This window comes from Ylistrum balloti, unplaced genomic scaffold (assembly GCF_031769215.1).
Source record: "Ylistrum balloti isolate Yb309-2 unplaced genomic scaffold, AGI_CSIRO_Ybal_v1 Utg370780, whole genome shotgun sequence".
In the NCBI taxonomy this organism is placed as follows: Eukaryota; Metazoa; Mollusca; class Bivalvia; order Pectinida; family Pectinidae; genus Ylistrum; species Ylistrum balloti.
This window is the reverse complement of record NW_026782456.1, coordinates 209,638-224,829: the sequence shown is the minus strand read 5'-3', so window position 1 is coordinate 224,829 and position 15,192 is coordinate 209,638. Positions and strand designations below refer to the sequence as shown.

The 15,192-nt window shown below is 37.1% G+C and overlaps 1 protein-coding gene across 1 annotated transcript in view; it reads right to left on the bottom strand.

The window, feature by feature from the left end:
* The window catches only part of LOC132558305 (extracellular matrix protein 3-like), a 117,755-nt gene that overhangs the window by 16,246 nt on the left and 86,317 nt on the right, over positions 1-15,192 (bottom strand). Inside the window, exons 6-10 of the mRNA XM_060222851.1 lie at positions 15,003-15,128; positions 14,093-14,359; positions 1,830-1,979; positions 1,274-1,483; positions 649-846 (exon numbers count right to left, since the gene is read on the bottom strand). Of these exons, the coding sequence (XP_060078834.1) occupies positions 649-846; positions 1,274-1,483; positions 1,830-1,979; positions 14,093-14,359; positions 15,003-15,128 (951 nt within the window). The remainder of the gene's footprint in view (positions 1-648; positions 847-1,273; positions 1,484-1,829; positions 1,980-14,092; positions 14,360-15,002; positions 15,129-15,192) is intronic.

Genomic DNA, 15,192 nt, shown 5'->3' with positions numbered 1-15,192 from the left:
GTAAGTAAACATTGTAAGGAGGTGGAAATATACAGGTAAGTAAACATTGTAAGGAGGTGGAAATATACAGGTAAGTAAACATTGTAAGGAGGTGGAAATATACAGGTAAGTAAACATTGTAAGGAGGTGGAAATATACAGGTAAGTAAACATTGTAAATATACAGGAGGTGGAAATATACAGGTAAGTAAACATTGTAAGGAGGTGGAAATATACAGGTAAGTAAACATTGTAAGGAGGTGGAAATATACAGGTAAGTAAACATTGTAAGGAGGTGGAAATATACAGGTAAGTAAACATTGTAAGGAGGTGGAAATATACAGGTAAGTAAACATTGTAAGGAGGTGGAAATATACCAATAAAGTTATATCATTTCGTAGTTATGATTCTTGCTGACTTTAATGCAAATTCAAAGGGGTCCAATGTTAATACGGAAGGAAACTGGAGTATCTTGGAGAAAGCTTGTGTAGGTTTACCCATATTTTTCAGGATAGACAGGGAACCAAACTCCAGACCCCTGTGAAACCACATAATGGTTATGATATAGATGGAAAACTTCCAAACTATAGTTTACAATTTGAGTGTTACTTTACACAGGAAGGACAAAAACACTAGACCTTTAATGGGTCAGTATAGAAATCTGCATTACCTGCTCTGAAGATGACCAGTGAAGCATCAGTGTCTGGCCGCTCTACAAAGTCTAGACTGACCTCGGCAGACCCCTGTCTAGTGTAACAGCGAACACTTGACCCATGGCTGATATCTCCATGGCGGACAATAACAGCAGTGACTCTTTTCTCCTCTTCACTGCCAAAGTACTGCACCGCTTTAAACTGCATGGAGGGGCCTGAAACGCATTGTATATATATTGCACATGATACAGCTGTCCAGAATTAATGTCAAAAGACAGACAGATGGACAGGCAGACGGACGGACAGACGGACAAAATGAAGGAAGGAAAGACGGATGGAGGGATTGACAGACAGACAGACAGACAATCTGATTAAAATAGGGCACTGGATCTCGATGCAGGGCCCTTATAAACGTTTGTTTATCATTATCATTTAATCACATCAGACAGGAAGAAAATGTTTCCAGACAAGTGTATCCTCTGATAATTTTCTCCTACAATAAAAATCAAATTTATTTAATAAACTCTGAATAATCACTTTGTTGTTGTTGTTTCAAAGCGATGAAAATTTGAATTCACTTAAAGATTCCATTGGCTGTGATTTAGGATGTAGATGAATTTTAAAGCTTACTAAATTACTTACGATCTGACTGGGAGTCGTCAATGGTCATGGAAGCTGTACTTGGTGACCCCAGACTAGCACCCATCGGCATTCTCAGTACAAGTAGGAAGGACTCTGGACCCTCTAAAGTTGGTCCACCAAGGTCATCTAGAATGTGAATTCCGAGTGTGTTCATCGAAACCCCTGGTGCGAAGTCTAGGATTTTATTCACAGCTCTGTAGTCAAAGCCAGCTACAACAAAGAAATTTGCATTAAATTATTACGGAAAATGTTGAAACAGTTGGTTCTTTACATTGTGAATAAAGAAATGACCTTTTTTTCAAATTGAGTGTGCCTCTGGTGAACGCAGTGGAAAATGAAATTCTTATATACAGATTAACTGTCTTTCTATTTAATTGCAAAATACAATAAAAGAAAAGAATAAATGAAGATGAGATTGAAAGTATTCTCCTTAGTTATGAAAACCTTAAAAAATTTCTCCAACTTGTTTCGTAAAAGGAAACTCCAGTAAAAATCTATGTTTAAGCTTTGGTTGTAAAAAAAATGATATCTGATAAAAATTACAAATTTTTATTACCTTCAGCAGACTTTGGGTTAGTGCGGCGTGACCGTACGGTTACACTTGAAGGACGACTAAGGTCGGTTCCAGTTCGCCACACCACAACTTCAGCCTCTCTTTGACTCTCATCAACAGTGTACTGTGCATGCTCAAAGTGGAACACTGGTTCTGAAAACAGAGGATCATTCATTGGTTTTTAGTTAGAGTTGTCTCCCTTAGATAAGGTTTATCAGATCACAACTGTGGGATAACACTCGTCCACTTTTTAGCATTGTTTCATTAACCTTTAGCAAATGTTTTAGAACACAATGTAAAATATCCACTGCAATAGTCTATGACCTTTATAACAACTATATATATTCAATATACAGAGAACTAAAACATCCCATCACACCTTTATTTATATACATATATATGTATGTATCACATGACTGATCTGTTATTCAGAGAATATCATCCAAGTAAGAATTCGGTATAAGGCCCTATGTTTATATGACTTATTGTGACGCCAGAATTAGACAATGAAATGTCGACACATATAGATTACATAGCAAAGTAACTATGGAGATCATAAATATATATAGTCAAGTCAAATACAAAAAAATACTTTTTCATATATCTGCCAAAATAAATGATTATGAAATAAAAAGGATTTTGAATTTTGAATTTTTAGTAATTCTGATGCCTCAGAATTGTTTTCCTTTTAGCAAGCCTCTTCATAATCACCACAGTAATTAATTAAATGTGTAATATGTCACATGCATATGTAGGTCAACAGGAACCACTGGAATTACTGATTTTGTACAAAAACAGACCAAAATGTCTCAGCCGAACAGAAAACTCTGTGGCCATCTTGAATAACCAGTTAGCAAGATAGTAAATTAATATTCGCCATGTACACAAAGTACCCAAATCCACGAATTGTGAAAAATAACATATAAATAAATAAGGAGTTATATATATATTTCTCTCGGCCAATAACAGTGACAGATAATGACAATGACCAGTGGTCATCTTAGATTTCTGGACTCTAGTGGTCGTAATATCCCCGGAGTTCATATAAAATACCTTTCAAAATACCATACCATAAAATGAACAACGACAAAAAAGCAATAACTTGTTTTTTAGACAATCGATTTTCTGTTCTATTTTTAGGAAATCACCTTGACCTTGACTTTTAGGAATTTCTTGAAATGCCTATTGTTTATAGATATGATTAAAACATTCGATATTTATTCTATTTTTGTTGTTGTTTTTATCTCCAAACTATCGTAAATGACTGACGACTCTTACATATAACTAATTGAAGGGAGGTAATCCAATATGGCGGACGCAGAACTCGGGAATGGTAACCCCAAGAATGGCATGTTCCTGCGTATAATGCCCACCCTCTTCCTGACACAACAATTTTAGCTTGAAAAAGTGTGCACTATATGCGGAAATTTACGGTATTTGATAAAGGATCATATAAAATTTCGGTAACCTTCAATTTATTTTTAATAAAATGTCTATAAAAACTAAATGGGGAGAGAGGACTGGATGAACAGACAGATGGACAATAATTATGACAGGGGGCATCTATCACAGAGGTCCACAATTAGTAACTTAACATCATAATTAGTAATTAAATATAAATTTTAATTGATATCATCAGAACTATATCTGACACACATCACAATTATGTATATTTCACACGTGTACAGAAATTCGGTTTTGCTTCAATGTAAATATACGAGTTAAACAGCAGGAATTTCTGCATACATGCCGAAGCTCTTCCTACCGCAGTAATTTGCCAAATATTGTCTGTTTCTTTCATCTATGATAGCAATGAATTTAACAGTTTTTCTAGAACGTCATTCCAACATAACTTTTATGATAAGCAATGGCCAGTATTACCCCAGCTTGTGGATTAGATAATAACCATTGCTCAAGAAATAAATTTTTTAATGCAGAGTTTCCTGAAATTCAATTTTTTCCTCATAACATTTATCATTTTCAGTAATTTGTAGCTAACACTTAACACAGACCAAATGGTTGGCCTTTTTTTATGTCAGAACCAAGTACCACTTAGAAACAAACGAAACATAATACAAAGAGGTCTGCTCTGTGGCTTTTATCTTACAATAAATGGTACATATTACTGTTCTGTTCAGTGAATATATCTTTATCAGAGAAACATAAGGATGATTTCTTCTTTCACACATTCATCGCAGAATTATATCACTACTAGAAAAAAAACGGGTGAAAAAAAAGACATTTTTGCCCCCTTGTTCTAGAGGAGCTAAAAGTTCTGTGTTATGAAGGTAAGGAGATATTTTATAAGTTGGGGTTACATATGCCGGGAGGGGGTAGTATCGTCTGTGGAGAAGGGGAGGAGAAGGCCACTGTTATCCTGTTGCCAACATCTCCGACATATATTACTATACTTATATACACAGATATCACATTCTCATTGTCAGGTAGATACCGTGATAACACAAATATGAACAGTATTTGGGATGGAATTTCCTGAGTGGAATCACCAGACAAGTCATTAGATAGACAGAACGTTACGCTGTCAGTGAAAATAGACAAACCAATGGATAGACAGAACGTTACACTCAGTGAAAATAGACAAACTAATGGATAGACAGAATGTTACACTGTCAGTGAAAATAGACAAACTAATGGACAGACAGAACGTTACACTCAGTGAAAATAGACAAACTAATGGACAATGGACAGACAGAAGAATGTTACACTGTCAGTGAAAATAGACAAACTAATGGAAAACCAATGACAAAAATAATGGATAGACAGAAAAATAGACAAACCAATGGATTACACTGTCAGTGAAAATACACTGTCAGTGAAAATAGACAAACCAATGGACAGACAGAACGTTACACTGTCAGTGAAAATAGACAAACTAATGGATAGACAGAATGTTACACTGTCAGTGAAAATAGACAAACCAATGGATAGACAGAACGTTACACTGTCAGTGAAAATAGACAAACTAATGGATAGACAGAACGTTACACTGTCAGTGAAAATAGACAAACTAATGGATAGACAGAACGTTACACTGTCAGTGAAAATAGACAAACCAATGGATAGACAGAACGTTACACTGTCAGTGAAAATAGACAAACTAATGGATAGACAGAATGTTACACTGTCAGTGAAAATAGACAAACCAATGGATAGACAGAACGTTACACTGTCAGTGAAAATAGACAAACCAATGGATAGACAGAACGTTACACTGTCAGTGAAAATAGACAAACTAATGGATAGACAGAACGTTACACTGTCAGTGAAAATAGACAAACCAATGGATAGACAGAACGTTACACTGTCAGTGAAAATAGACAAACCAATGGATAGACAGAACGTTACACTGTCAGTGAAAATAGACAAACCAATGGATAGACAGAACGTTACACTCAGTGAAAATAGACAAACTAATTGATAGACAGAACGTTACACTGTCAGTGAAAATAGACAAACTAATGGATAGACAGAACGTTACACTGTCAGTGAAAATAGACAAACCAATGGATAGAAAGAACGTTACACTGTCAGTGAAAATAGACAAACCAATGGATAGACAGAACGTTACACTGTCAGTGAAAATAGACAAACTAATGGATAGACAGAACGTTACACTGTCAGTGAAAATAGACAAACTAATGGATAGACAGAACGTTACACTCAGTGAAAATAGACAAACTAATGGATAGACAGAACGTTACACTGTCAGTGAAAATAGACAAACTAATGGATAGACAGAACGTTACACTGTCAGTGAAAATAGACAAACTAATGGATAGACAGAACGTTACACTGTCAGTGAAAATAGACAAACTAATGGATAGACAGAACATTACACTGTCAGTGAAAATAGACAAACCAATGGACAGACAGAACGTTACACTGTCAGTGAAAATAGACAAACTAATGGATAGACAGAACGTTACACTGTCAGTGAAAATAGACAAACTAATGGATAGACAAACTAATGAAAATAGTGACAAACTAATGGAAGACAGAACGTTACACTGTCAGTGAAAATAGACAAACTAATGGATAGAACACACTGAAAAATAGTTACACTGTCAGTGAAAATAGACAAACTAATGGATAGACAGAACGTTACACTGTCAGTGAAAATAGACAAACTAATAGGATAGACAGAACGTTACACTGTCAGTGAAAATAGACAAACTAATGGATAGACAGAACGTTACACTGTCAGTGAAAATAGACAAACTAATGGATAGACAGAACGTTACACTGTCAGTGAAAATAGACAAACTAATGGATAGACAGAACGTTACACTCAGTGAAAATAGACAAACCAATGGATAGACAGAATGTTACACTCAGTGAAAATAGACAAACTAATGGATAGACAGAACGTTACACTGTCAGTGAAAATAGACAAACTAATGGATAGACAGAACGTTACACTGTCAGTGAAAATAGAACAAACGTTACACTGTCATGAAAATAGACAAACCAATAATGGATAGACAGAACGTTACACTGTCAGTGAAAATAGACAAACCAATGGATAGACAGAACGTTACACTGTCAGTGAAAATAGACAAACTAATGGACAGACAGAACGTTACACTGTCAGTGAAAATAGACAAACTAATGGATAGACAGAATGTTACACTCAGTGAAAATAGACAAACTAATGGACAGACAGAACGTTACACTGTCAGTGAAAATAGACAAACTAATGGACAGACAGAACGTTACACTGTCAGTGAAAATAGACAAACTAATGGACAGACAGAACGTTACACTCAGTGAAAATAGACAAACTAATGGATAGACAGAACGTTACACTGTCAGTGAAAATAGACAAACTAATGGATAGACAGAACTTTACACTGTCAGTGAAAATAGACAAACTAATGGATAGACAGAACTTTACACTGTCAGTGAAAATAGACAAACCAATGGACAGACAGAATGTTACACTGTCAGTGAAAATAGACAAACTAATGGACAGACAGAACGTTACACTGTCAGTGAAAATAGACAAACCAATGGATAGACAGAACGTTACACTGTCAGTGAAAATAGACAAACTAATGGATAGACAGAACGTTACACTGTCAGTGAAAATAGACAAACTAATGGATAGACAGAATGTTACACTGTCAGTGAAAATAGACAAACTAATGGATAGACAGAATGTTACACTGTCAGTGAAAATAGACAAACCAATGGATAGACAGAATGTTACACTGTCAGTGAAAATAGACAAACCAATGGATAGACAGAACGTTACACTGTCAGTGAAAATAGACAAACCAATGGATAGACAGAACGTTACACTGTCAGTGAAAATAGACAAACTAATGGATAGACAGAACGTTACACTGTCAGTGAAAATAGACAAACTAATGGATAGACAGAACGTTACACTCAGTGAAAATAGACAAACTAATGGACAGACAGAACGTTACACTCAGTGAAAATAGACAAACCAATGGATAGACAGAATGTTACACTGTCAGTGAAAATAGACAAACTAATGGATAGACAGAATGTTACACTGTCAGTGAAAATAGACAAACTAATGGATAGACAGAACGTTACACTGTCAGTGAAAATAGACAAACTAATGGATAGACAGAATGTTACACTGTCAGTGAAAATAGATAAACCAATAGATAGACAGAAAATAACATTAGTGTCAAGACACAGAAATCAACGGGTAGACAGGATATCATATTGTCAGCGATGGAATAGACAAACTGATGGTTAGAGAGAACCCTAAATTGTTTGTGAGAGGAAAAACAAATCATAGAATAGACAGAACACCATAGTCAGTAAGAGGAGAAACAAACAAATAGACAGATAGGACATATCAGTGAGAGGGAAACAAATTATTGGAAAGACAGAACACTTCACTAACAGCATGGGTTAAGGTCTGGGTACACCACTAGCAGTTTGTAATTATACAGTCTCATAATGGGCTAATAGCTAATGGTGGTAAAGTAATGAAGATGGGAGGGTTAAAGGCCATCTCCAGAAAGGTCAGATGAGGTCAGAAAATCTTTGGGACAGTCACACTAAATATAGAACATGCTTTTGTCATATGTTTCTCTACATGTTTAAGAATTACAAAAAAACAAAACCATGTCCAAAGACAACATTTTGTTTGCATGGGCTCTGATTATGAAAAAAAAAGGGATTTAAGTCTTTACATAACACAAATGTGAAAACAGACAAACCCTGTCAACAAGAATGACTGATGGCAATGAGTGCTCCCTCAAATAAATCGAGTTTGTCAGAAGAGGTCTGCTGCTAGGTTGCAATTGTCTGATCACAGAGCGACTCTGCCAGTTTACATCTCAGCCTTCAGACAGCCACTACCACAAGTCAGCTAACAGTGACATACAGTAAACATACACCACTACAAACTGGCTTCCCAGGATTCCATGTAAAGCTCAATTTGATTAGAGTTAATGAAATATGGTTTGATCACTGTGAAAAATAATAACAAAAATTTCAGAATTTGGCAGAATAGTCCACATTTTCAACTAACACTCAATTCCACATATTTCACTCTGATTGTATGTGTTATATAGAACTTGACTTGCATCAGCGGTTTTGGCTAACATATCATATGTCACAGGAACATGTCCAAGTCATTTCCATTCAGTGTCTAATGACTGACAGCTATAATTACAAACCAAAAATCTGTCTGGAACGGCACTTAGAGAAACCCTAGCTAGAGGGGATGGGGGGAGGGGAGAGGGAACGGTGGAAGGTGGGGATTTATTACCATCAAGATCACCTGAGGGAAGGGTAGACAGCGGGAACAAGAAACCATATTACCAACAAGAACAAAGACAATTTTATATCAAATTATAAAATTTATCATGAAACTTCATCATAAAGCCCGTTTAGTGTCAACTAGGCCTATAATGAAAACTCTATAACTCAGGCAGCTCTCCTAATTGTGTTTTTATCAGAATGAACATCCCCTAGAATTTCTCCATCAATTCTGTATTATAGCAGCTTGATGTGGAATACATTTCAATTATATTAATAACCTGGAGCATGATTCCTGGCCGGGTGATAATAGCAGTGGCAATGACTTAGCATTCCAATTGTTTGCTGGAGCCTACCAGTATTTGGGTTGTCTGCCCAGAGATATACCAGCTTGAATACTGTACCCCTGTAAAATACCTCGGAGTGTGCTATGGTTGCCTGCTCTATCCTAATCTTCTTGATTCTGCGCTTGTTACCATGAACCTCTCCAAATATTTGAGTTGGTTACTGATCAAATTTCTCAGTGCATGTGAAAGATAAACCAGTTTAAAAACCCAACTGATATTTTCCCGTTTGTAGTTCCCAGTCTGACAGGGTTTGTAGTTCCCAGTGTGACAGGGTTTGTAGTTCCCAGTGTGACAGGGTTTGTAGTTCCCAGTCTGACAGGGTCTGTAATTCCCAGTCTGACAGGGTTTGTAATTCCCAGTCTGACAGGGTTTGTAGTTCCCAGTCTGACAGGGTCTGTAATTCCCAGTCTGACAGGGTTTGTAATTCCCAGTCTGACAGGGTTTGTAATTCCCAGTCTGACAGGGTCTGTAATTCCCAGTCTGACAGGGTTTGTAATTCCCAGTCTGACAGGGTCTGTAATTCCCAGTCTGACAGGGTCTGTAATTCCCAGTCTGACAGGGTCTGTAGTTCCCAGTCTGACAGGGTCTGTAGTTCCCAGTCTGACAGGGTCTGTAATTCCCAGTCTGACAGGGTTTGTAATTCCCAGTCTGACAGGGTTTTTTGGACTGTAATTCCCAATCTGACAGGGTTTGTAATGCCCAGTCTGACAGGGTTTGTAATTCCCACTCTGACAGGTTTTGTAATTCCCTGTTTGACAGGGTTTGTAATTCCCAGTCTGACAGGGTTTGTAGTTCCCAGTGTGACAGGGTTTGTAATTCCCAGTCTGACAGGGTTTGTAATTCCCAGTCTGACAGGGTTTGTAATTCCCAGTCTGACAGGGTCTGTAATTCCCAGTCTGACAGGGTTTGTAGTTCCCAGTCTGACAGGGTTTGTAGTTCCCAGTCTGACAGGGTTTGTAGTTCCCAGTCTGACCGGGTTTGTAATTCCCAGTCTGACAGGGTTTGTAATTCCCAGTGTGACAGGGTTTGTAATTCCCAGTGTGACAGGGTTTTTTGGACTGTAATTCCCAGTGTGACAGGGTTTGTAATTCCCAGTGTGACAGGGTTTTTTGGACTGTAATTCACAGTCTGACAGGGTTTGTAATGCCCAGTCTGACAGGGTTTGTAGTTCCCAGTCTGACAGGGTTTGTAATTCCCAGTCTGACAGGGTTTGTAATTCCCAGTCTGACAGGGTTTGTAATTCCCAGTCTGACAGGGTTTGTAATTCCCAGTCTGACAGGGTTTGTAGTTCCCAGTCTGACAGGGTTTGTAATTCCCAGTCTGACAGGGTTTGTAATTCCCAGTCTGACAGGGTCTGTAATTCCCAGTCTGACAGGGTTTGTAGTTCCCAGTCTGACAGGGTTTGTAGTTCCCAGTCTGACAGGGTTTGTAATTCCCAGTCTGACAGGGTTTGTAGTTCCCAGTCTGACAGGGTTTGTAATTCCCAGTCTGACAGGGTTTGTAGTTCCCAGTCTGACAGGGTTTGTAGTTCCCAGTCTGACAGGGTTTGTAGTTCCCAGTCTGACAGGGTTTGACTTATTCTATATGTATTCTTTCCTTGATGACAAATTAGTAAGATACAAAAACAGCAAACACAAGTTTGAACACTGAAAATTTCCTTTTTTCTTGTATGCTTTTATTTTGTTTCTCAATTTCTCAAATTTTTGTTGAACAGTAATTCTGTCAAATCAAAAAGGCATATTTTACATTGTATCTGAAATTCTAAATAAACAGAGAGAAAAAGACAAAAACTGTCCAGATAGTTAGACAGGTCGCCAGTGATGATCCATATATACACATTAATCTGCTCTCCAGTCGTAGTCAGGTCTGGTGGGTTGTAGACACTCCACTCAGAACTAATACTGAGCTGTCAGATAAGCTGTCTGGAGAAAACACTTGTTGTGTCTTATAGTCTCTAACCACTAAAACTCGCCAATATCTGCCCAATATCACACCTAAAATGGTTTCCATGTTCATATAACATTTAAATTGACATTTATGACTAATATTTAAGAAAAAAATGCCAGTTATCTATTTCTGAATGCATATCCAGATATCACTTATCTTTCTGGAAACATTTCAAAATGTGATAAACTATTGCCTGTCCTGATGGCTGGACCAGAGTGATGGAGGAATAGGAGGCGATATGGAATTATCAGAATGTCACCCAAGGGAACTCTGAAGGTCATCTAGGACAGGAACGTGTTGGGATAGATAACGACGGAGAAGAAGTTAGGTCAACATCCAGGTACACAGTAACAGCATCACGATGTCCTGATGTAGGTACCCATTACAACAGCTGGCTAGACTAGATACACATTCATTTAGAACACAAATAAGACCTGACATTTACCTCTTACTAGCTACCATGCTTGGCTGTTTATCATTAGAACCCACAAGTAGGCAGTGGTGTACAACAGTAAGTGTCCTCCCTACCTGTCAGACCAACAACTCATTAAGCATACAATAAAGGTTATCACACCTGTGCATTGTCTTTCACCCATCATATACTAATATCTTCATTTGCACATCTACGTTTTAGGATTAAACTATCATCCTTAGTTCTATCTTTTAACATAAATAAATACCCGTCTTGTGATCATTAAATGTTTTCCTTGTAAAAATCTGTTTGAAAACATAAGCTTTAGTTAAAATCTGAGAGAAGGACTTCTGTACAGGATCAGACACCATGGTTATTGAATCACAAACCATGGGTTTATGGTGGGATTGATATGAAAAACAGCTGAATCTTGGGTCTCAAACTTCTCCATTTTGATCTTTCACAACAAATGAATATCAATCTTAATGAACATTTGCAGAGTTTGATTATCTGATCTAGATTACATCAAACTTATGTTTTCGACCTTGGTTACAGAGAGTTTCACCCGGTGATGGGGACACAGATTAATTAAGTCACGCGAACACTGACGGTACTTGGTGAGACAATGCCTAGAGTGAGTGAAACAACAAATCAGCCGTACATTTACATCACAATTTCCGCCAAAGACTAACACTATGTAACTATATAGCCTGCACTATTTTTGGGAGTCAAACATGCATATTTTTTACAGAAGGTTGCTGTCCTAGATTCCCACAGTATGTGTGGGCTGATGACAAGTGTGATGACACATGCTGGATGATATGTAATGTACCAGCTGTACATGAGCTCCAGTACTTCAAAGCTTGATTAGTCTCACTAAGCAACCAAATGTTTGCAAAACACAATTGAGTACATTGTAAATATTTTTCATCATAATATAATTATAAGTTCTTGAATAATATTGTAAAAATTATATCCATGAATTTATTATACCAATGTACTGAGTTTGGCTTCCAACTAGAAAAACTTTGCCTCCACGCCATTGCATATGGATATGAAAGTGTGCAAAATTTCTACAAATGGCAATGTTGACCTTGACCTTGGAATCCTGAAACATGAACCCATCTGAGGTGTTGGTTTTTGTGATCGACCTTTCTCCTATATCAGACAGACAAATCTCATGTGATACCTAGTGTTAGACTTTGTTTTTTTTCATTACTTTATGCAATATTTGGTGCCAAGTGACTTCACAATCAAAATGACATCATATTCAATTGTCTTTCTGACACATAACCCCAAAGCGAGATAATTCAATCAAATAAAAGAAGTTGGAAATGAAAGTAGTTGAGAAAAGGTTTATGTGGTTTTGACACAACAGCGTAAGAGAAAAAATTGCTTAAATGAGATTTTGTTTCAGAACATCAGAGACAGAGATAAATCAATGTTTAACACATACAGGTAACAAAAGTATTTCATTCTATAAAGTTTGATAGAAATCCCTCTATAACAAAGTGGTGACATTTAATCAGGAGAAAACAGAAGGTCATAGATAACATTATATATATCTCTCCCCCCCTTCACAATACCACCTATACAAAGAGGAAGGTATAGGCCCAGGAGTACACAAGTACTGAGGAAACGTACAAAGTTATGTAACATGAAGTCAATGGATACAACATCAGCCCTGCAGTACACAGGTCTGAACACATTTTTATGGAGTTATGTGGGTTGGTATAAGATTTACAGCATTGACACTACAGCTGGGATGCTGATTGTGAAGGATTTTGGTCCCGGTAGGTAACAAAGTCGTACTTTCCCCTTCCCCCCTCCCCACTACATAACATATTCCTCCGAGATGAAAAACAAAAAATGGACTAATTGTTTCCAGAGCTTTTCAGAATGCTGAACTCCATATCAGTTTCAGACAAAAACAAGTTTTAATTTCCGTTTTAATTGTTAACATACTCTACCCTAATTTGTAACTTGATCTATTTGTGTGTGTGTTCCAGCCATCTCTCTGTGAAAGATGAAATGCCACCAAGCCATACTGCCAAACTCATCCTCTAGGCTTAGATGAAGGAAAATCTAATTGAAGTGCAAATTATAGCTAATCAATTCTCACAGCCACAACCACTGTGTGAAACCATTCTAGATGAAATTAGACTTAATTGTACTTAAATGTCGTGACATATTCTCAGAATTCACCAAACAGTGATGAGATTTCGAAAGTCTTATATTGGTCACCTAACAATTCACACATTAACAGGACATCCAACAATTTCAATTCAACCATTTATCGATGAACAGCAAAGAGTCACATCAGAAAATCTTCAAGTAATGTTATCAGTTCTCCAGAGACTTCACATGACAGAGCTTGAACTTTTACAATCATAGGAAGTTCGTTCAAATCCAGCGACATATACCAAAAACATATTGCTTCCATCGCGCAATTTTTACGATAAATGTATAGTGATTTTTTTGCTACTTGATGCTACACCAAATTGAATGCTTTTCATATGTAGCATTTTTTATTTCACAATACAAGTCCACTTTGGGATTTCATGTCTGTAGAATTCTAACTTGCAATTCACTAAACGGACTCGATATATAAATTTACTTTTGACTTCTTAAGCGCACAACAACAGCTAAAAGCATCATTTAATAATCTAGTGAGAGATATTATGTCAATTTTTCTTTTTCTGTAAAAAAGTTTCCCGTTAGGGCAGAGGTGTCTTCAACATCAAGCAGTTAATTCTATCATTCCAACGTCCCATACTTGGTCAATAACTTACCATCATCTGGATCAGGTTCTATGAGAATGCTCATGTTTCTGGCATTTCCAAGGCGACCCCCAAAAGTGTCTGTTAGCATGACCTTGAAGGATTCCTCCTCCTCGTATAGAGAGTCGTCAATGATGGTAACTTTACAGAAGCGCTCACTTTGACTGTGGTCAAATCGAATAATACTGGAGTGGTGAAGCGGCCTTGAAATATAGTCCGACCCTGAAGTAACCTCTGTGGCAGGATAATTAGGCATCAAAGGGGATCCTGTAGCAGATCCTAGGGAGATGAGCATTGAAACCTTTGTCAGGTAAAATAGATGCTTTGTTCAACGATAAGCCCATGCCTTGTAATAAGCCCACCCTTATATCTATTCCTCAGGATAAATCCACCCAAATCTCTTGCTTTTCAGTAAACTTTCTCATGAACTATACCCATAGCTAACTTGTGTATTTAGTCTCAATATTTCACTGTTTTATACAATGTATACAGCAAGGGTACTTATGACCTACCCAGCACGATCTCTGAAATTGGGAGATTATCCTTTTTTTAACCCATACGATCGAGAGACAGGGCCGGGGAGTGAAATTAGGAAACTCCTGGGAAAACTGGCAGGTATGATACAGAAACTAAATTTGTGAGATATTAGCTTTTCTTAAACAAAAAAATACATTAACTTTCTAATGCAACTGTTAATTTTCACATTTTTCACAACAATTAAACTTCGCGAAACAGATATTACAAAAAACTGTTGTTTATTATCCATTTTTTTTATTCACGACAATAAACTTTGCGAAAATGTTTTAACCATGAAAAATTTTGGAAGTATATTGCAAATGAAAGAAAGTTAGTTGACCATATATAAGGTCAGCTGACTTCTCACACTGGCCATTTTATAGAGGTCAACCAAGTGAAAGCTTACCTGGACTTGTGGAACAAATGACCATTAGCTCGTTAGTGAGGTCACCTGTTCGATGGACCGGTAGTAGAACTTCCCCGATATTCTCTGCCACTCTGAACTCCTGCTCTGGGAAAAACACTGTGGACTCTGTAATATACGATTCAATGTGGCACCTGAATGTTGATTTTTTTTTTTAACGTGATATTTTTTT